Source organism: Telmatherina bonti, assembly GCF_933228915.1.
Source record: "Telmatherina bonti genome assembly, chromosome: 10".
Taxonomy (NCBI): Eukaryota; Metazoa; Chordata; class Actinopteri; order Atheriniformes; family Telmatherinidae; genus Telmatherina; species Telmatherina bonti.
Genome location: NC_136628.1, coordinates 23,745,012 through 23,768,227, shown reverse-complemented (window position 1 = coordinate 23,768,227; position 23,216 = coordinate 23,745,012). Strand labels below are relative to the sequence as shown.

Genomic DNA, 23,216 nt, shown 5'->3' with positions numbered 1-23,216 from the left:
TGTGGACCTCATGCCGTGCCTGAGATTGCAAAACATGCAGCAGCAGAATTGGATTGCAGCCGTGCTTTGTGCCGCCTGTCAGCAGGAGCTTAATCGAAATGTGTGACCAATCTAACACAATGGTGTGCATGTTTGTATATGAGCTTATGTGTTTATGTCTTGTGGCATAAGTACATGTGAGGATAGCATAGGCACAGATATTTAACAGGCATGCATTAAGTTTATACATGATAGTTTACTCAATTTATTCCTAACTCTTCAAAATATTTTTCCTGTATCTACCAGCGTATTCTGTTTGTGCTGTTAACTAATGACAGGATACAGCAAATTAATAAGATGAAGTAGGAAAGTGTGTGCATATTGCTCACTACAGCTATTTTCTAAGTCTGAATCCACTGTGTGAAGTGTAATTTGTGGAGACAATTATGTGTCACATTTGGGGAAATTAATTTCCTTTTTTCTATCTCCCTTAGTATGCCTCTGGACTTCTAAATTTTTTTTTTTTTTTGGTGAAGCAATGATCAGTGTTATTATAAAAGGATTTGCAATGTTTCCATCTTCCAATAATTTTGGTAGATCTTTGCCAGTCAAATCTCTCTTAATGCTTTATTACTATACAGCATTATGGCTTATATTTCTAAACAGCACATTAGTCAGAGAAAAAAAACCAAACACATTTAAAGCAACACACGAATAAAAAATGACCTTTGTAAGGGTTAATTTGACAAATATTCTTTAACATGGATACCTTTATCTCATGGCAAGCCAGATAGCTTTCAGGTGCTGTGTAAGCTGATGAACCTGCTGTGAAAAAGCATTGTATGGTCGTACTATTTAGTTGGCTTACAGAGAAATGCAGAATAGTGTTCAGTAAATAAGTTTAGGGTCTAAAACAGTGTTGCATGTAGAGACTGGCTCTGACTGTCTCAAAAGCTTTTTTTCCAAATAGATGGGACCTTGCTGCAAAAGGTTTTGCCCCCCAGCTGTTTGTGTGTTTGACAATAATAACAGGGCTTTTGTCCAAGTATTCACAGAGTATGTGTATCTGAAGACCCTATACAGTACATTGCTTTTTAAAAGGACCACAATCACATTTCAAAGTCTTTTAGCCTGTTTTCCCTTTCATAATTTTCAAAGGGAACGATGAATGCTCTGTTTTGAAAAACAGAATAGTTTATTGGTGATGTTTCAGATGTTTTCAGATTTGGAGTCATTCAAGTCTTGAGAGTTTGCCATTGTATAATAACATCCCCTTTGATGCAGAAAACTATTAAGTGTATTTTTTTTTATGGTTTTTTTTTTTTTTATCTTACATTATTTCTGCCTAGATTATGAAATTGCTGCTGGGCAACTAACTCCAAAGAGCAAGTAAACAGATCACCTGGTCTGACAGAATTAAAAGAAATGTAAAATATTGTTGCAGTGAAGAGAATAGCTATGAAACGAGCAATTATTAAAAGTAAGATGTAAATCTTAAAAGAGTGTTTTGAAAAGCTTTCAGCATCAGTAATAGTGTACTTTGGATATGATGATAAACCAACGCCTTTAAACATGGGGATTGTCCTCCACTGATCAACATCAGGTATCATACAGTATAGCTTTTTTATTTAATTATGTTAAATATATATTTTTTGTTTGTTTGTCTGTTTTTTTAATCAGTTGAAAATAAACCTGTTGCATATTAACATTGCTGAAATGTCCAGCGCATCATTGTTAAAGCTGACATTTTCATTCAAGTAATAAAAACAGCTAACCACATTTTCACGACCATAAGGCGCACCGTACTAAAAGGCGCAGTCTTACTTATGTACGCCCTTTCTGTATTTAACACATACATAAGGCGCACCTGACCATAGGGCGCAGGTTTTATATACCGGTACAATCCACGCCCACACTTCACCCTTTAACATTCTCAATGCACACAAGCATACAAGTATGCCTTTTTAAAAACAGAGCGGGAGCAAAACCGAGTTTGGTTGTGCTTTATTTAAGTATTGATTACAAAGTACTAACATTTTTTAATCATCAATCAATCAATCATCGGCGTGGGCATGGTAAAACACACGGATAAAACAAGCACACAAGTGTGCGTATTTAAAAATAGACCGGGACCAAAACTGAGTTTGGTACTCACATTTTTTACCGGTAATCATCATCAGTCAAACCCATCAAAGTCATCATCCTCTGTTTCTGAATTGAACAGCTGCGCTAAATCTCCAGCAAACATGCGAGGTTCACTTTCTTCACTGTCAGAGTCACTTTCCGTGCCGTGCGGCTCCTCTGAAATGATGCCGGCTTTTGCGAAAGCGCGGACAACAGTGCCAGCAGACACGTTAGCCCAAGCGTCTGTCCTCCAACTCGGGCCACCTTGCCTTATGTCCACGGAAACTCAGCTGCGTCTTCTTTACCTGTCGGAGCTCGTTTTCCATCTTCCTCCACTTGCGAACCATCGATTCATTAATCTTAAATTCTCTCTCGGCTGCTCAATTTCCACGTTGCTTGGCGTAGTTGATGGCCTTCAGTTTAAACTGTGCTTCATAAGCATGTCTTTTTGCCATTTTCAGGGTTGTTAGAAAAAGGTGTTCTGCATAACGCACATACCTGTTCTTTTATATGCGATCAACGCCCACACTTCACCCTTTAACGTTCTCATGGTGTTCTCTACTACGTCCGATTACAACAACAACAACATGGACTCAAAGGGCGCACTGCACTATAGGGCGCGCCGCACATTTTGAAGAAAGTCTAAGACTTTTATGTGCGCCTTATGGTTGTGAAAATACGGTATTAATATAGAATAGTAAAAGGAAGGCACTCAAAAGTCTTACTGATTTTTCCTCTTCTGCTCTTAGAAACTGTGCCTGTATTTAACACTTTTTCAAGTAGATGTTCAGTCTGTGTACATAAATGCACACATGGCTGCAGTTATTATCACAAGAAGGAGAGATTGATACAAAGCAAGGAGATGCAGAAAATGCATTTTTCACTCTTCTGGGAATACTTTTGGGATAAACCAGGAAACAGTCATGAAAACATATTGCTTATCAGGCATTCCCATTTCAGTGCTGTTGGTGGAACGGGATGGAGAGGAGTCATTTATACTTGCAAAATCTCTTTTGTCCGAAATGCAATGTGTCGCCAGATGGTCACAGTTATAGGTTTCTACAAACTTGATGGTCATTAACTGAGACCAAACAGCTTTTTTATCAATAGCTTGATTTCTTAGTGTAATAGGAGCACATGATTGTGCCCATGTGCAAACTATCTCAGGTCAGTCCATGATTCTTTTATTTTTGAAAACATTCTTCTGTTCTCCATGTTGTGGACAATTTTTCTGTGGTTGGCTTGTAGGTAGGTCAATTTATGAAATCCTTAGTAAAAAATACAATAGGTTTATATTAAAAACTCTTCCATTTATGTTTTCTTTTAATTTAAGGTGACAGTACATACAGCCTACAACCCCACCCGCATGTTTTATTAAATGGGGCTTTTTCTTTTGTTCACCTTCTGTTCACATTGTTATACCGACAGAATTAACTTGTCATTCCCGCTCAGCATTTATTGGTATGGGGGTTAAATTTATTTGCTGTAGGCCATGCTTTCTCTCCAAACTCTTTTTGCTGCAAACCATATCACGTGCAAAACCCTTATTTTAATAGGGAGTTTCAAACACTTTTGTACCATTTATGCAATCACTCTTAGAAAATTACCTGCAAACCACGTTACAGCCCAGCACACAAAATTCTAGATTGCACATGCTACTCAGAAACTGTGATCTTAGGAGATTTGGCCCTAAGTCACAGTGCCAAGCTTCCTTGTACCGACATAATGTGACATGCAGCGGAATCATTTTCACAAGCTTAAACTAAGATTTCATCACAAAACATAGAGACACTGTGCTGAAAGAAATATAGTTGTTTTGTAAAAAGTTGCAGACTTACTGTGAGAATAAAAAGAGGAAATAATTATGAAATGGTTCTAACCCATAACCCTATGAATTTTTTAAATGGCTCTCTGTTTCATGCAATGTTATCCACGTTACTGTCTTGTTACATTGCAGTAACATCTACTGCAGCAGAAGGTCATGCTCTTTTACCTTAACATAAGGATTAACACTGAATGCTGGGATAATAAAAACCTGTGGTGGCAACAGTTTCCTCTACTGACAGGTCCATTCTCTCCTCCAGGCAGTGTACCAGCATCAGCTACTTTAGACTGCTTGGTGGCCGAGCAGGGCTGCATCCAGGAGCAGTCCTGCATGGGCACGTACCGACTGCTCGAATACTGTGCAGCTGAAGAAGCAGTGTCTCCACTCAGCTCAGATGCCCGTCTGGAGTGCTTGGAGGCCCAGAACTCCCTTCAACATTATCGCCCGCTTCAAGTTTGCAAATGCCAGCGTAGCTCTCGCAGGGAAGAACACTGCCTCAGGGTGTACTGGACTGTGAGATTTGCAGGTTGGTAGAAACGTCAGCATGTGTGGGAGTCTTTCAGTTCTCAGCTGTGTAATTCAATGGTTTTCATTGTGCTTGATGTTTTAGCATACGATGAGTATGGTGTGTCCCCATATGAGGAACTGGAGTTAAATCTGGTGAGAAACATAGAGATGTCACGAATGGCCTCCATCATGGCAGGTAGAGCGACTCTTCTGTATTTTTTAGTGACTAATTGAAATGTGAGTCATTATTTTTTTCTTCATGGACACTACTCTGTTTTCCTTCTGAACCTCCTCTCTAGCTTCCTCCCTGTCTGTGGATGGCCAAAACCAATGTCTGAAGGCAGCTCAGGACTGTGGCCTGTATGAGAAATGTGGCTCCCTGCGGTCAGAATATGTTGTAGCCTGCACCAAGCGAGCAACAGCCACAGACAACAGCTGTAACCGCCAGAAATGCCGCAAAGCTCTGCGACGCTTCCTGGAGCGTGTACCAGAGGAATACAGCTTTGCTTTGCTTTTCTGTCCCTGCTCTGACACTCTGTGTGGGGAGCGCCGGAGGAAAACCATTGTTCCATCATGCTCCTATGAGGAGAATGTGAAAGGAGAGGAAAGAATGGGAAAGCCCAATTGCATAAGTCTGCAGAGCTACTGTTCCAGAGATGAGCTGTGTAGGTAAGGTAGCAGTCTGAAAGTGTTGATATAATGTACTGATGTAGTTTTGGCATTTATAAGTGAGAAATAGTTTAATGCAACAGATTATTCAGAGGTATCCAAAATGTAGGATTGCAGTAAATCATAACAGTATGGATTATAAAATCCACCCAACAAGCCAAACTGAACTCTGCTCAGTTGGCAAAACCAAACATCTTGAAGGAAGAAATAAGGAGACATTAGGAGCCTGTTCTACAAAGCAGGTTCAATAAATAAAGAATGTCCTCTGGTTTTCTGGCTTAAAGAAGAGCGAAGAGCTCACCAAGCAGAACTATGATATGGGTTTATAACTCCGTATGTCAAACTGGGTTTTCTGACTTTAGTTATGTTTGTGTTCATGCAGAACTGGTGGGGGTAGCATCACAAACACAGTGGTAAATTTCCAGCTGACTGAAAGAAATGCAGCTGCTGCAGCAAAAGTAGATAAAGGGAGCTTACAATACAAGAAAAATAATCCAGACTGGGAGAATATGTACATTTAGAAGATGATCAGTCTTACTTCCACATCATACAAGCTTAAGGAGATCTGTTTTCAGTTATGTATTTTGATAAGAGAATGTGCTGAAGGAACCATCTGAAAGCATTTCTGTCAAATGCAACTGATTTTTTTAAGTGCTCTTTACACCAAGTAAAGATGATAAATACATAAACTAGTGTTGGCCACTGATTAAAATTTTAATTATGAAGAATTAAATTTTTGTGATTATTTGCATTTAATTGCATTGTTATACACAACAGATCCTTTGCCTTTTTAATCATGTGTTAATGTGCCAAGGCCCAAAATAAACATAAAACTTAATAAGAAGGCTTATTAAGAGTCTTATACAAATATGTAATGTAATTTTTTTTCATTCAGATGAAATGTGCTAAACAAAAATACTTTTATTTTTTCCTGTGATTAAGATTAGTCTACAAGATGGATGTGGTTATAAATCATGATTTGATGCAGTTTTGCAGACTGCATATAGAAGTTATAGTTCAATATGATAGATAGATAGATAGATAGATAGATAGATAGATTGATTGATTGGTGGCAGATCAGTGATTGTGTATTTAATCTCAATTCATCACTCTACTTCTAATTTTTATTTTCACTTTCTCAAAGAACTGATTGGCCAGGATACAATATGTTTGTGTTGGTCTTTCCAGCATCAGTTGCCATGGTGATACAACTTGGTGTAAGCAACCTTGGCTTCAGGATGTTCAAAGTCTAGAAATAACCCGAGAGTCTCACAATCCTGCCTTAAAGCACCTCATCTGAACTTTCCGAGCTGAGCTTTCAGTCATAGCTGAAGGTAGAGAAGTAAGCTGACTAGTAAATGAAGAACACTGCTAGTGGTTTAACCCCTTCATCTGTAAAGAAACACACTACACTACATAAATTGCACTACATATTCTGCCACAAAACAATGACCAATGTCATGATTTTTATTAGCCAGAACTAAAACTCCAGATAACTGAACTCCTCCACCTGAAATAAACTTTTCACTGAATGCAGCATGACTACTTTTCCAAGAGAAAAAATTGCTGTAACCCTATGAGTATATAATTAATGTCTACCCGCCAGTCTAGATTATATTGTACATAAGAATTAGACAATGAAACCTATCATCCTTTCCAAAGGTATGTACTTTAAGTTTTATTAGGTTTTTATAAAAAGTAAAAGTATGATGAAAGTAAGATATCATGTTATTATATGGGAAAAAAAACATTTAGTATAATTATACATTTTAAAAGTTTCAATTGTATGTGAAAAAATTCTTAAATGGTCAACTACGTAGGGCATTTCAGTCCAGTAGAGTACTCTTGCTTTCAACAGTGAGAACGTAATGTAACATACAAGACTGACATTTGCTGACCAGTTTTTAGGTCAAAGATCAACATCTCTGAATGCAAGCCCTTACTTTTTATTAAGAATGGGTCCTTTCTTCTATATTAAATGCAGAATGTAAGCAGTTAATAATCCTTTTGGTTGGTACAATAACTCATAAGTAGTTTTGTACGTAACAGAAAAAAAAGATCTGGGAGTCTGCTAATCAGTATGATTATATTGGTTTCTGAGAGGCCTAATCTTTTGTTTATACTCTACTTGTTTCCATATTTATGCCATCTTTTGTGTTTAAATATCAAGCTTAGTTATAACAAAAAGAAGTTAATCTACTCAAGAGTTACATGAAACTGAGAAGGTGACGCTGCTACATTATCGACGACAGATTTAAAGAAAAGGTTCTTGTTTGAGAAACTATGTTTTAAAAATTCTAGTCACCACAGTCATCATGAGTTTTAGATCAGATTTTTATACCTCTGTCTTTGAGCAATAAAATAACAGAATGAAAAAGATAAATCTTTAAGTTTTGGCCTTGCTTGAGAAGCAGAAAAAATTATAATTTCAATAAGTCTAACCCAACCAGAGCAGCAAAAAAACGAAAAGGAAGAAAAAAAATTCCAGGAAAAAAAAAAATTTTGCATCCTAATTAGTGAACAAAAACAACCTCATTATAATGGCTTGGTGTACGCTGATGCTCTTGACATTCAGTTTAATCACAGTAGTAGCAGGTGGGTTCTCTAGTTTGTGCGCTAAGCTCAGCAACTGGCTCACAATATCTATTATTATCCAAAGGCTGTGTTTGGATAAAAATAGAATCTGTCCTGGAGCAGGAAGCTGTGGGGTGGAAAGGTTTCCTTGAAAGCTATAAAAGTTATCTACTTGTAAAACATACTGTTTTAAATCTAAGATTTGCTGCCATTGGTAGTCTGCAAGGAAAGCTTTGCACCATAATTAACCATATTAAAAACAAAACCAAGAAAAACAAAAAGTCACAGTAGTGATTAAATGAAATGAGTAAGTTTACTTTTTTCATGATGATTTCCACAGAGAAGTAACTGCTGTTGGTGGGTGAAAAAACAGGATTTCCTTACATGTTTTTCATGGAGTGCATTACCTTGTTTTTCTCTGGTTTGTCTTGTGTTGTTGCAGTAGTTTAGCACAACCTTTTATTCCAAAATTAAGTTGTCAAAATGCTATAAAATGCACAATGTTTTTTTCAGTGCTGACACCTTTGAACAGTTTTCTTCTCTTTGTTTCAGATCACGGTTTGCTGATTTCCAACACAACTGCCAGCCCTCCTCTCTTTCTGCCTCTGGCTGTATGCGAGAGAGCAGAGCCATGTGCCTGAAGGCCTACACTGGACTCATAGGTGAGGTGGAGACAAATTAATAAAACAGTACACATAGCTAAAACATGGAAAGCTTCAGAAAGTAACAGTAAGCCACATAAAGAATGTAATGTTGTCTAATGTTAATACTTTGCCAATTTTATTTAATTTTTTTTCACAAGATATTTCTACAGGAGTTCACAAATGATCAGCTGTCAAAAGCTGTTGTCTGGGGATCTAGTAAGAATTAGTTATTAAATCCACAGATAATATTATTTAATACATTAATATTATTTTCAAAAAGCTTGAAAACTGCTGACACTTTACTGCGCGCCATCTAATACTGTTTGTTGACTGTACCTTTCATGGAGGTGTGTGTTGCAGTGGGAATCCTGTCTCTGTGGAAAATATCATTTCAAGAATTCTAAAAGTGGCACCAGCATAATGATTTTTGTTTTTCTGTTTGTTTGTTTTTTTTTATACCCAGGCACCATCATGACTCCCAACTATGTGAGCAACAGCAGCATGGAGGTGTCTCAGTGGTGCACATGTGAGGGCAGTGGGAATGACTGGCAGAGCTGTCAGCGCATCCTTCACATGTTCAGCAACAACGTTTGTCTTCGTGAGTAAAGCCCTGAGGTTTAGGAAAAGCACACACAGCTTCACAGCAGCATATCCATAGCACAGAGTCAATATTATTAATTTACAAACCAGTGCACTGCTTGTGATATTAATAAGAGCTTCAAATTCCAACAAAAATTACGTGAAACTTTTGAAAATACTTTAAAATAGGTGTAGCTTTCTGGATAAAATCTGCACATTAATATGAAATACATAAGTGGGTTAAAAAAGGGGTAAAAAAAAACTTATGCTCATTGGATGTTCAATCCTCTGTTGTGCCATAATGGTGGAATGACCTCCAAAACTCTGTCCATTCTGCACAGTCCCTGTCTCCTATCAAGAGCAAGCTTAAGACTCAGCTCTTCAAGGAGCACTTCCACACTTAGTGTAGCGATTTTTTTTCCGGAAAGTTAGAGAACTTAGCCCAGTTCTTTGAAACAAACATTATTCAATTCAATTCAACTTTATTTATATAGCGTCAAATCACGGCAATGCCATCTCAAGACGCTTTACAGACAGAGGGGAAAACATAATGAAGGCCAATTCATAACAGCCTATTTAAGGTAACCAACAGATTGAGTTGAGTCCAACTCAATCTCCCATCCTGAGCAAGCACACTGGCAACAGTGGGAAGGAAAAAACTCCCTTTTAACAGGAAGGAAACCTCCGGCAGAACCCGGCTCAGGACAGGCAGCCATCTGCCTCTGCTGTGTGGGGGGAAGAGGACAGAAAGACAACAGACAACAGGAACTGCTACTCCCAGCCAGGGAGACCTGCTGAGACAGGAGACATACATGTTAATGATGCAACACTGTTATGGGGGGGGGGGGTAAAAGAAAGAGATAAAGAGAAAAAGAAAGAAGCTCAGTGTATCAGGAAATGTCCCTCAGCAGTCTAAACCTATAGCAGCATAACTAAGGGATGCTAACCATCCCTAGCTATAGGACTTATCAAAAAGATAAGTCTTCAGCCTAGTCTTAAAGGTGGGGAGGGTGTCTGCTTCCCTAACACTAACTGGGAGCTTATTCCATAAGAGAGGGGCCTGATAACCAAAGGCTCTGCCTCCTGCTCGGCTCTTTGAGACTCTAGGAACCACAAATAAGCCTGCAGTCTGCGAACGAAGTACTCTACTTGGTATATAAGGAACAATGAAGTCTTTGATATATAGTGGTGCCTGGTTGTGGAGGGCTTTATATGTAAGGAGAAGGATTTTAAATTCTATTCTAGATTCAACAGGCAGCCAATGAAGAGAGGCTAAAACTGGAGAAATATGATCTCTCATGCTGGTTCTGGTCAGGACTCTGGCTGCAGAATTCTGGATCAGCTGAAGGCTTTTCAGGGCATATTTAGGACAGCCCAGTAATAGAGAGTTACAGTAATCTAGTCTCGAAGTAACAAAAGCGTGAACCAGTTTTTCTGCATCATTCCGAGACAGAATGTCCCTAATTCTGGCTATATTACGTAAATGAAAGAAGGCTGTTTTAGTAACCTGCTTAATATGTGGGCCAAAGGACAGGTCAGGGTCAAATATTACTCCAAGGTTTCTCACTGTAGCACTGGAAGCTAAAGTAATGCCATCCAGGTTCATTACAAAACCGGAAAATTTAGCTCTGAGTTTTTCAGATCCAACGAGAATTACTTCAGTCTTATCTGAGTTTAAGAGGAGAAAATTTCTAGACATCCAAGTCTTTATGTCTATGAGACAATTTTGTAGCCTATTGGGCTGATTTGTTTCATCTGGTTTAAAGGATAAGTATAGTTGAATATCATCTGCATAACAATGACAGTTTATTCCATGCTGTCTAATAATTTTGCCTAAAGGGAGCATATATAGTGTGAAGAGTATTGGTCCAAGTACAGAACCTTGAGGAACTCCATGACTTACTGTAGTTTGGGAGGAGGACTTGTCATTTACATGAACAAACTGAAGTCTATCAGATAAATATGATTTAAACCAGCTTAACGCTGTACCTGTAATTCCAATCACCTGTTCTAGTCTTTGTAACAGAATGTTATGATCGACTGTATCAAATGCAGCACTAAGATCAAGCAAGATAAGTACGGACACAAGTCCTTTGTCTGAGGCCATAAGAAGGTCATTAGTAACTTTCACCAATGCTGTCTCAGTACTATGATGAGCTCTAAATCCTGACTGAAACTCCTCGCATAAATTATTTCTGCTCAGGTGGGCATGTAGCTGAGCTGAAACTATTTTCTCCAGAATTTTGGACATAAACGGGAGGTTAGATATAGGTCTATAATTTGCTATCACCTCTGGATCCAGAGATTGCTTTTTAAGTAAAGGCTTGATTACAGCAGTTTTAAATGATTGTGGTACATATCCTGTCACTAAAGACATATTGATAAGATTTAGTAGTGATGTATTAATTAAAGGGAAAATGTCCTTAAAGAGGCTCGTTGGGAGAGGGTCTAAGATACAGGTGGATGGTTTAGATGAAGCTATTATTTTAGTTAATTCAGAGGGTTGGACAGGACAGAAACTATTTAGACACAAGTCAGATCCTGGTTCTAAGGATGCTTCGGAGACCACAACAGGCTCAACATTATAGGTAGAAGGAAGAGTATTGTGAATTTGATCTCTAATAGTGTCAATTTTATTCCTGAAAAAATACATGAAATCATCACAGCTAAGTGAGAAAGGAATACATGGCTCCACAGCGCTCCGGCTCCTAGTAAGCCTAGCTACAGTGCTGAAAAGAAACCGAGGGTTGTTTTTGTTTTCCTCTATCAATGATGAATAATAAGCTGTTCTTGCCATACGTAAGGCTTTTTTGTATACGCTTAAACTTTCTTTCCAGGTTAAGTGAGACTCCTCTAGTCCTGATGAACGCCATCTGTTTTCCAAACGCCTTGATGCCTGTTTTAGAGCTCGAAGCTGGGAATTAAACCAGGGAGCCTTCATAATCTTACCTAATTTCTTCTTCTTTAGGGGAGCAACATTATCCAAGGTTGTACGCATTGAAGCTGTTATAGTATCAGCATGTTGATCAATCTGAGCAGGAGTAAGGCTTAAAGGGGGACTCTCGGTCATGCTAACACATGGTAGATGTGAAAAAATTGATTCAATTGATTGTTTAAATTTTGTAATATTATTGTCTGATAAACATCTACTATAGTAGAATTTATTTTTGGTCAGTGAGTAATCAAATAAAGTGAATTCAAAGGTTAATAAGAAGTGATCGGACAAGACAGGGTTTTGAGGAAATACTTTGAGCTTATCAGTCTCAATACCATATGTTAGAACAAGATCAAGAGTGTGACCATGAGAGTGAGTGGCTCCATTGACATTTTGTGAAAACCCAATTGAGTTTAGAATAGAGCTAAAGGAAATGTTTAAACTATCATTTTCATCGTCAACATGAATATTAAAATCACCTAGTACAATGACCTTATCAGTAGTCAGCACTAACTCAGACAAGAGATCAGAGAATTCGGTCAGAAACTCGGAGTAAGGTCCAGGTGGGCGATACACTAATGCTAAAAGGAGCGGTTTCTCTGAATTCCATTTTGGATGAGATAAATTTAATGTCAGGAATTCAAAGGATTTATAGTTAGTTTTGTGCTTAGGATTAATTAAAAATTCTGACTTAAAAATAGCTGCAACACCTCCTCCTCTGCCTGTAGTTCTAGGAATGTGAAAGTTTAAATAGTTAGCTGGCGTAGCTTCATTAATACTAACATAATCCTCTTGCTGTAACCAGGTTTCCGTAAGACAGAATAAATCAATGTGGTGATCACCTATCAAGTCATTGACTAATAAAGACTTATTTGGGAGGGATCTAATATTCAGTAGGCCACACTTTATTGTCTTATTTTCAGATTTTATTAGATCCATTGTTTTTATTTTTATGAGGTTTTCACGATTAACCCCAGAAGTGCTTTTGTGTTGTTTAATTCTTACTGCTGGGAAGTTGTATAAGGTCGGAATGGGGTTTTGGGTGGGCGGCGGCAGGTGGGAAGCTGCAGAAAAGTGTGTAGGACTACAATTCTGGTATTAATTCTTTGTATTTTAACGTAGGTGACAAAAAAAACAAACAAAAAAAAAGATGGTAGCACTTCATGTAAGAACCTGCGTCCAACTGGACAGTCCACTAGAACCTTCCTATGATGTTCTCTACTGTTTGATTTCGTGCTTGTGTTGTTCTCACTCTTTGGTAAGTCGCTTTAGATAAAAGCATCTGCTTAATGACTGTAGAAAAGAACAGAATCTTTTTGATGAAGTAAAAAAAAAAAATCAGTGGGCTATTTATGTGGCCAATATTGGAGATTTTGTTGGAAACACAAACAACCAAGCATTCTTCACTGTAGATGTCTGTGGGTTTGACACACTGCTCATCCTGCTCAGAAACTTGTAGCTGACGATGTTTTTGTGTAGGCACAATAGTAGGGGAAATGTCATCTTTCAGTTGTCAGGTATGAGTATTATCTAAATTAATGTAGAGATACTGATCTTACTGAGCATTTTATAATGTGCATTAATACAGAATTCAAATGAGATGGGCCATAATTGATGATTGAGAGGGTGGCTCACTGAACCATGATGTTTTTATAAATAAATGAATAGTAAGAGACGTTTCTATGGTGTTTGGCTGCCTGCCAAATATAAATGTGATTTCCTTGCTCTGTGGAGTCAATTAATCTTTTTATCAAACATGATAAACAACAGAATGTGGCTTCTTGTTGTGTTTTTGCCAAACCAAAAAGGGCAAAAGAACACCAAAAGTTCCTATTTGAGATAAGTGCAAAGATAGTTCAGTTGCTGTGAATGAATTCATTTCTTGTTGTTTCTGTGCATATGTGTGTGTCTCTGTGTGTGCATGAACTATTCTGAAAAACCTTCAACGATGAGGTAACAGACACGTTGTTTTAAGGGGAAATAAGATCTCACATAAAGTGTGCTCTCACATACAGTTTAGCAATTGTGAATTTTACTCAGAATCTATTCTCACCCTTTCTATGCAGCATTGTCCTCCAGACATGGTGCTGAGGCCTGAATTAGTTGTGCTTCTACACCAATAAAAACTGAAAAGAAGAAACTACAACTGGAGTATTGCAATTCTTATGCAAGAGGGTGGTTTTATGGAAAAATTGAATGAAAATAGTAACTTAAAAGCAACTACGAAGCTGGCATGTCATCTTGACTTAACAAAGTTGATTATTTGGTTTCACCTTTAAGTTATGTAGGTTATGTGAGACCATGTGGGTATGTGGATACATAGTTAAACTTGATTTTGGTGTCACTCAACAATGCACATCAAAAATAAAAAGGAACATGATTATAATAATAATAATAATTTAAATATGTGTATATATATATATATATATATATATATATATATACACATATTTAAATTATTATTGTTGTTATTATTATTATTATTATTATTATTATTAGCTGAGAGATATAATGCCTCCAGCGTCTCCTGGGTCTCACTCGGGGTCTCCCCCCAGAGGGATGTGCCCAGAACACTTTACCAGGGAGGCGTCCAGGAGGCATCCTGACCAGATGCCCGAGCCACCTCAACTGGTTCCTCTCGATGCGGAGGAGCAATGGCTCTACTCTAAGCCCCTCCCGGATGACCGAGCTCCTCACTCTATCTCTAAGGGAGAGCCCGGCCACCCTGCGGAGGAAATTTCAGCCGCTTGTATACGAGATCTCGTTCTTCCGGTCACGACCCACAGCTCATGACTATATGTGAGGGTAGGAACGCAGATCGACTGGTAAATCGAGAGCTTCGCCTTCTGGCTCAGCTCCTTCTTCACCACGACAGACCGGCGCAGAGCCCGCATTACTGCAGACACTGCACCGATCCATCTGTTGGTCTCGCGTTCAATCCTTCCCTCACTTTGGCCTGCCTTGGCGGAGTTCGACCTTCACTGGAAATGAATCCAACTTACTGCCGTCAGTGCGGACCAAGCTCTGACACCTATCGTACAGGGACCGGACATTTCGTAGAAGGGGGTCGGGTACCCCATACTCCCGGTGTACCCGCCACAGGAGCCCTCGAAGTACACAGGTGAATGCCTTCTCCAGGTCCACAAAGCACCTGTTGCCTGGTTGGGCAAACTCCCATGCCCCCTCCAGGACCCCAAAGACAATATAGAGCTGGTCCACTGTTCCACGACCATGACGAAAACCACACTGCTCCTCCTCAATCCAAGATTCGAGTATACGATGAACTAGGGCTGGGCAATATACCGGATATACTCAAGATATCGTGGCTAGTCCCCTGTGGGATATAGAAAATGCCTATATTAGTCATATTCTAGTATCCTGTTGTTTTTAGCTGTGGGCGGGGTTTTTCTCCCTCCTCCTCGACTCTCTGCACCGCTTTGCTAAAGCAAGCGCACCTAGTTATGTACAAAACGTGAGCTACGTGCTACGTCATGAGAGGCAGCGTGTAGCCACTGTTGCCAACTTGGCGACTTTCTCGCTAAATCTGGCGACTTTTTTTGTAAAAAGCGACTAGCGACAAATCTAGCGACTTTTACTGGAGTTATTGGAGACTTTCCTGGTGTTTTGGCGACTGACTTTAAAGTGCATATTGTAAAGTTATTGTCACGAACGAGAGTCTCTCCCCGTCCTAAAGCACTCAGTCGCTCCGGCTGCAGCCAGTCAGAGGAGCAGAGAGGAAACCTGCACGACTCCACCTACAGTCAAAATGAACAGCCAAATCCGCCACTGATCGCGCTCTGGATTACAGAGTGGGACGTAATTGCAAAATTTTTTACGTCACGCAAAAATAATTAATTATATTTTATTACATTCACAGCTTCTGTCACTTACTCACCTCATCCACTGTGTGTGTGACACAAGCTAAACATTTATCTAGCTCGTCATGTCTCTAGAAAATACGGAAAGGAGTGGGAATCAAACCCTGAATTCAAAGGCTGGCTGAAGCCGTTTATTGGAGACGATACAAGGACATACTGCCTGTATTATAAAGCTGATTTCTATGCTAAAAAAAATACACGACAACTCAAAAACATATCCATAAAGCAAAGCCTTATAATAGTTCAACCCAAAGCAAGCTAAAACTTATAAAAAAATAAAAATAAAAAAAAAAGACTAAACTAAAAGTAAGAAAACTACACAAATAAAAAACACAAGTGTATCTCTGTCAAAGTGTCTTTTTTGGGTCACTGTGGCAGTCCCAAGCCCAGATAAAGGAGGAGGGTTGAACATGCAGCTAGCTATTCCACAAAACATAACAATACTTTGGTTAAATTTGATATTTGATAATCAAACATTTAATAAAGCAGGAAAAAAGCTTATTTATACAAGGTGGTTTTAATGATATTTAAAATAATTTTTCAAAGGGATAGCCTTTTTCAGTGGCAAAAAAAGAAAAGAATAGAAGAAAAATAGTACAGGATCCATCATCTGGCGGTGGTTTGGATACCGGAGAGAGGATGTTGACCAAACAACTGTCGTATGCAAAGTATGTTGTAGCAGTGTCGCCACAAAAGGTAGTAGTACCACAAATTAATTTCATCATTTGAAAAGTCACCCTCTAGAGCATGTATTTTCATATGTTGCATTTATTACATCATGCAAAGGCACTTTATTTTATTTTAAAATGACATGTTTCTGCCACTGCTTTAACTGTTCAATAAATACGGTTTTGATCAGTTTGCATCGTTACAATTTCATCCTTTTGGCATGAATGTTTAAAATCAGCATATCTTAATGCAGTATGAGCAATTATGTTTTAATATAGACACAAAATCATCTTACAGATGTGATTGTATGCACAAAAGCATTAATTCAAGGCTAAGGTAAATATCAAGATATATATCGTATATCGTGACATGCCATAAAAATATTGGGATATTACTAAAAGGTCATATTGCCCAGCCCTACGATGGACCTTCCTCTCCAGGACCCCTGAATAGACCTTACCAGGGAGTCTGAGGAGTGTGATTCCAAGTAATTGGACCACCACCCCAATCTGCCAGTCCAGAGGCACTGTCCCCGATGTCCATGCAATGCTGCAGAGGCGTGTCAGCCAGGACAGCCCCACAGCATCCAGAGCCTTAAGGAACTCCAGGCGGATTTCATCCGCCTTGCCACCAAGGAACTTTTTAACCACCTTAGCAACTTCAGCAACAGAGATAGGAGAGTCAAATAAAACAAATATAAATAATAATAAATATAAATAAACCTAATAAAACACAGCCTCATTTTAATGTAAGAGCAATCTGAACAATTAAAGTTCATTCTTTTCACAGACAGTTCTGCATCAGAGCTCTGTGTTTGTGCATCCATAAATGATTGATTGCACTTTCCTTTGATGTACCACTCCAATACTAATCGCACATATGCAGCAGACTCAGAGCTCTGAAATCAGTTTTTCGATCACAAACCTATGTGTGTCGTAGAGTCCTAAAGTTACGATATGATAAACTAGATTTGAAGTGCAACTGAATGCATCATCCTTTTTTCCCCTTTTTGATTTGATTTCTCTCATCAAAGTGCTGAAGAACATCAACATTTGTATAACATTCTCTTTTCCAGCAAAAAAACAAAGTGTCCTTTAATCAGGATTAACACATTTGAAAAGATCTATAGATGTTTGATATGGCATGGTATAGTGTTCATGGGAAGTGTAAAGAAGCACTGTCAGGATGAATAACTTATGTATATTAACACCTTTGGTTACTCTGAAATGAATTAGTATTTAAGTTAATCTAATAGAGATCCAATGATATAAGAACCAAAAATGTAGATTGAATAAAATGGAATTAGAAGTGATGAAATAATAAAAAATAAAACTTAAAAGAATACATTTTCAGAAGAATTCAGTCATTGGAATTCATTCACAGGGCTATATTGATATTGGTAGCAATGTCATAGATCACATTACTGGTGATAAATCCGACCAGGCCAAAGTGATGTATGTTACTTGCACAATATTTAGTTTTTAGAAAATGAATTGGTACTGTTTTAGAGGCAAATCGAAGATGAATAATGATATGAGACTGATGAAGATGCTTCCCACTGTTATTGTTTCAGGCAAAGCCATCAACTCTATGGGAATCTCTCCCCCGCCTCTGGTGGAACACACTCCTGTGCCAGTTTCTCAGCCTTCCCCCCGTGTTTACCAAGAGAAGGTCCACGTCAGTGTTAACACTCTCCCTGAATTCAGCAGCGTAAGAACTTTTACTTAACTTGGTACATGAGATGAGTGAGGGTTTAACACATACACATCACCAGAGACTATAACAGAGAGTAAGACCCAGGAGCTCCTTGTATAATCTCAGATTATTTCTGTTTCCAACCTTCTCTTATCTCCAACTCTCAGTGTGGTTGAGGATTAGCAGTAGGTGTTTGCAGCGTTAGACTCAACATACTTTAATATTCATATATGCTAACTGATCTGCTTCTTATTCTTCATTGTAACACTCCTCATTCTTAATATTCTCCTGCTATTAAGATTCATGACTACCAGACGCACAGCTCATGCAGTTGAGATTCCTATTTGTCACATGTACCTTCACCAAACTAAGTGCAGAGAATGTTGTCTGGCAGATGCAATAAAGTGGACATCTACTTATGTATAAAACCAAATTACCTTTATAGCATTTTTCTTACAATTGTAACTGAGAAAGCATGTTCAACAACTACAAATAAAATGTAAAACATAGTTCCCCTTGTAGTTTTTATACTACTGATGTCAGTCGTTTGAATTTAGTATATAAAGTAAAACTGAAGTTCAAGCAAATGTCTGTAATCAAGGTTTTGTCTCTTTCAGATCAGTGTGTTGACATTATGTCATCCATGCTTGTTTCAGTGAGAGCTTCATGGTATTTAGGGATATCTCAAGCAGTAAAAGGGAAAATATGTAATATATTAGGTTACAACCTTGACAACACCTCCTCGTTCACGAATTTAATGTTCACGAAAGTGTTAAGTGCCAAAATATGAGAGTTATTCCTTTACTCATCTTCCACGTCAGCATTGAGAGATGTGGCCTTTTAATTTGTTTTGTGCTATTTTGCCAACAAATACAGTTAGATCTTCAAATCAACTTGACCAAGGAATACAGCTCTTCTCTTGCAGAGAATAGATAGATGAAAATTACAGTATTAGAAACGAAATTGACAAAATGATAACATCATAAGGAAAGATAAGTTCTTAAAAGAGCTTTTTACATAGAAAAGATTTTACATGAATGATCAGCTGTTTGCACATCTGAAACAAACAGAATCATGGGCAGCTCCTACAGACATGAACTAATGCATCCAGATCTTTCCTTAATTTTTTTCTTATATGGTAAAGCTGATTGGGTTTTGAGTGTCTTCTAACAGAAGTAGAAGACAGGGGTGGCTGTAGCTCAGGTTGAAGGACAGTCTTCTTTCAGCTGGAAGGTTGGAGTATTGATTCCCAGCTTCCCCTGACAACATGCCTAAGTGTCCTTAGACAAGACACTCAAACCTGCATTGCCCCCAGGTGTGACTATCAGGCTATGAGTGTGTGTGTGTCTGAATGGACTATAACCTGAAGTAGAGCTACGAGTGGTCACCATGGCTGGAGAAAGAATACATAAAAATATAATATCATAGATAATAAAATTGTTTGTCAGTAATGTTTTAAAATCTTTGAAACGAACTTTAGATAATGCATTGGGTGCCTGGTGGTCTTCTCTAAGCAAACATGGAATTCTTAAATTCAACGTAGGATTTATACTAGGGCTGTCAATATTAACATATTATTGCAAAATATTAACCTGTTATTGTGTTAAGGTTTTTTGTTTTCATTTTGTCCATATTTAAAAAAATGTCCCAAATTTGTTGGAACTTGGGCTGTACAAGCTGTCACTGAACAGGAACATTTAGTGGTCAATCAATGGCTCAGACACTTGTTTCATCTTAAACCTTTGTGTTAGTGTGGCTTGACTGTCATTGCCTTGCTGGTACATGAGAATTGCCTGCAAGTCAAGCACCATTTACCAGCATGTGTGTTCCCCCCAGCAATGACTGAGCTCATGGTAATGCCAGCTAGAGCAACATTTTCTATACGCTTCTTCAGAATACCATCACACTGCCAGGAGGGTGACAAGAAAGCAATTCAAAAGTATAAAAATGTTGGCCTTCAAAGGCATTGCCTCTTTTCCAGTAAGAAGTAAACCATTCTTACAGCACTTACTTGAAATGAAAACACTATTGTTCCTTGCCCGTACAGTATGTATAGAAACTGAGCTGCCAGAAATGGAAATCAGATACATCACACCCCCTTCAGCAGAGATACTATGGAAGATAACGCATCTGCAGATCTGAAGATAAAAACATATTTCACGCATTTCAGTGATGCCTTCAACCAATCCAAGCTGAGTTGTTCCATCTCAGAAATGATCTCCCAGTGGTGTAGCTGCAGGAGAGTTTCTACACACTTTTTCTTTGTGCTGCTTCCTTGTGTCCTGATTGGTTACAGTAAAAAAAAAAATCGATTTTGCTTAGGAACCTTTTCAACTGCATAAAATCATCCAGAAATATGTAGCACTCTTGATAAGAGGTGTCTGAAATCTCCAAATGCTATGGAAAATAGCTCAGAGACTTCCTTTAAGAACTCCTTTCTCATATAAATATGAGAGAGTGGGGGTCCCAAGATTATTTCATGGAGTCATGAAAACTACAGCCTACATTCATCAAATGAATCTGAGATTTTTATCAAAGCTGTCAGAATTATTGTGTTAATACAAAGAGTGAAATTAATGTGTTAATATCCCTGCCATATTGAAAATCCAAATTTGGCATCATCTCAGTGAGAGAAGCTGATTTGGGCACCGGCACTACCGTTAAGATGTTGGGATAACTTTTCTTTTAAATCTGTGTTCCCAAACTACTGAGCGGTAGAGTAGCTGCCTTGTCATCTGAATCAAACCAAAAACCGCTCTATCCTCTAATATTTATAATGTTATAAAAAATTTTCAGGGTTTACATTTCAAATTCTTTTATCATTGAGTGTCCAGATACAAAGTTAAAGTGGGTGCAATTTTAAACCATTCAAAGAGGCGGAACTAAACAGATTGCATGTAAAGGAGTGCTGTAACAATGCAGTGTGATTCTTTAAAATAAAATTACAATCCTGTAAATTAGCATAAACTGAATTGTGATTGTTTTTTTCATCCCTGTGATCAATTGTAAACATTTGCATTTCACAGAAGATGAACACACTGATTCATACACAACTCACTGAAGGGTTATAAAAAGTGTTCAAATTACAGAAGTCTTGTTTGCTTGTTTTTTTTCTGATTTGGCTGTAGATCAAAAGGTATTTGTATGTATGTTGAAAACAGTTTTATAAAGATTTTTTTTTTCTGATTTCACCTCTATGCTTGGCTGCTCTTGTTAATTAGAGAAATCCTTCCTATGGTGCCTTACAGATGGAGGACAGTGAGGAAGAGGAAGAAGAGGAAGCAAGTGAAAAATTCAACATCATTCCACCATATTCTGAGAAGGATTCCAACTCTGAATCGGGTGCCAGAGGGAGTCAGCAGGGAGCGGCTAGCCAAGCAGTACCTGCCTTGCCATCAGTACTGCTGCCAACTCTCATCCTGAGCTGGAAGTGGTGGTGCCACTGAAAACACTCAGCTAACATTTTACACTCACTTCTGCTGTCAAATCCATCCCAGCACTCAGAGTAAACCACAAAGGATACTTGTAAAGAAGAAGTATGAATGCTTGCGGCGTTTCTTGCCTTTCTTCCCTTTCAAATATCCCAACTTGATGTTTTAATTCAGTTTTTCCTCTCGAGTTTTCTCAACTTCCTGCGTCCTTCCGTCATCCTGCGATGTCTTTACTCAAGTCATCCTCCACGAAAGGAAGAGAGCAACATGAGCAGATGTGAGTGCATGGGCAAATTGAGAAATGCTGTTTGGGCAAATTTTCTATCTAGAGCCTGCTTCAAACTCAAAGTACATCCCCTCTTTTAAAAAAGAAGCACATTGCCCAAGGCTGCATACACTATACATGCTCCCAAAAACCATAGCCAGCCTGCTCCACTGCAACCAGGCATGAGCACAGCTTTTGATTTCTATTTCATGACTTATGCCACATCCGTTTCTCTGCTGGCCCTTCAGCTCTTCCTCTCCCTCTGTCATGCTGCGGTTGAGCAAGATAATCCACTTTGCGACAAGCTAATAAGAAAGTGAGCCACACTTACACAGCTTTGTAAAATTAAAAGAAAAACACTTTTTGAATTTGCTCTATTTAAAAAAGGGGATGAGATGCAAACGAGTACATTGTTACATTTTGTTTTTTTTTCAGTTTGTGCACAAAAAAAAAAAAAAATGCAGAGCTCGTTCCTTTCTGTTAACACACCATGGAGTGTTACTCCTGCCATGCCAAGTGGCTGAGAACTCAACCACAGGCAAAAGTAATGAGATCAAATTCCATTGTAGAAACAACACGGAGAGAAAAGCAACATAAGCAATTACAGCACAATTCAAATTGCTCTGCATGCAGGGGAGATCTGGAGTAAGGCTCACGGGAGAAGAAAGCCAATTTACTGCTGTCATACCCTCTCACTTTTTTTTTATCCTTAGGAGATCTGTTTTTAGCGCTCCTTCCCCATCATTTACATTAGATGGTGTGAGAGTGAGATGCAGCGATAGGGATGGACACAGGAGGCTGTAAAGCCTGCTGGCTGCTCTGATCATTGAGCACCACATTGAGCCATTCTCCCTGCCTGAAATATCTTTTGCTGATGTTAATGGTTTTTCCTCTTATGGCTCATTTTCCTGTGAAATTAAGCAGCTGCAGGGATGGAGGTAAAGTGAAGCACAGTGAAGTTTTTGTAGAGGGTTAAACTTATCTACTCGGATGATTGATTGGCAAGAAACAACCAGTGTGGTTTCTGCATGGAAAATTCTTTCTATTGCCTCATCTTGTGGATTCATTGCAGCTATACATTCATGCTCTTTAAAGTCATTGTATGTAGTGGTGTAATTAAACTGAAAATCCTTGCAAGGTATTACAAAGAGTCCTTATTATATCTATCAATATAATTGGGAAACTTTATGAGCCTGCAGCATTATTTATGCCCACCACTGGACTTGTTTACATGACGGCTTGTTAACATGAAAACTGAACAGTGTAAAGATCGAAATACAGTGGAAGCATATGAAAACAGCAGCACTCGCATGCTTGCCTGTGCAGGACTGCCCTATTTCACATTTTATCGATGTGAATGCTGGACATTAGTTGTGTCGACATGAGATTAGTGGACACGCAGTGGCTGTTACACACTTCAAAGAGAAATCATGCTGCTTTTT

At 38.5% G+C, this 23,216-nt stretch overlaps 1 protein-coding gene across 1 annotated transcript in view; it reads left to right on the top strand.

Annotated features, from left to right (window-relative positions):
• The window catches only part of LOC306761289 (GDNF family receptor alpha-4-like), a gene marked incomplete at both ends in the record, with an annotated part of 33,590 nt that extends 12,066 nt beyond the window's left edge, over nt 1-21,524 (top strand). Inside the window, 7 exons of the mRNA XM_079247414.1 lie at nt 4,188-4,454; nt 4,539-4,631; nt 4,735-5,104; nt 8,231-8,340; nt 8,786-8,920; nt 17,957-18,093; nt 21,327-21,524. Coding sequence (XP_079103540.1) covers nt 4,188-4,454; nt 4,539-4,631; nt 4,735-5,104; nt 8,231-8,340; nt 8,786-8,920; nt 17,957-18,093; nt 21,327-21,524 — 1,310 coding nt within the window. The remainder of the gene's footprint in view (nt 1-4,187; nt 4,455-4,538; nt 4,632-4,734; nt 5,105-8,230; nt 8,341-8,785; nt 8,921-17,956; nt 18,094-21,326) is intronic.
• Between the last annotated feature and the right edge of the window lie 1,692 nt (nt 21,525-23,216).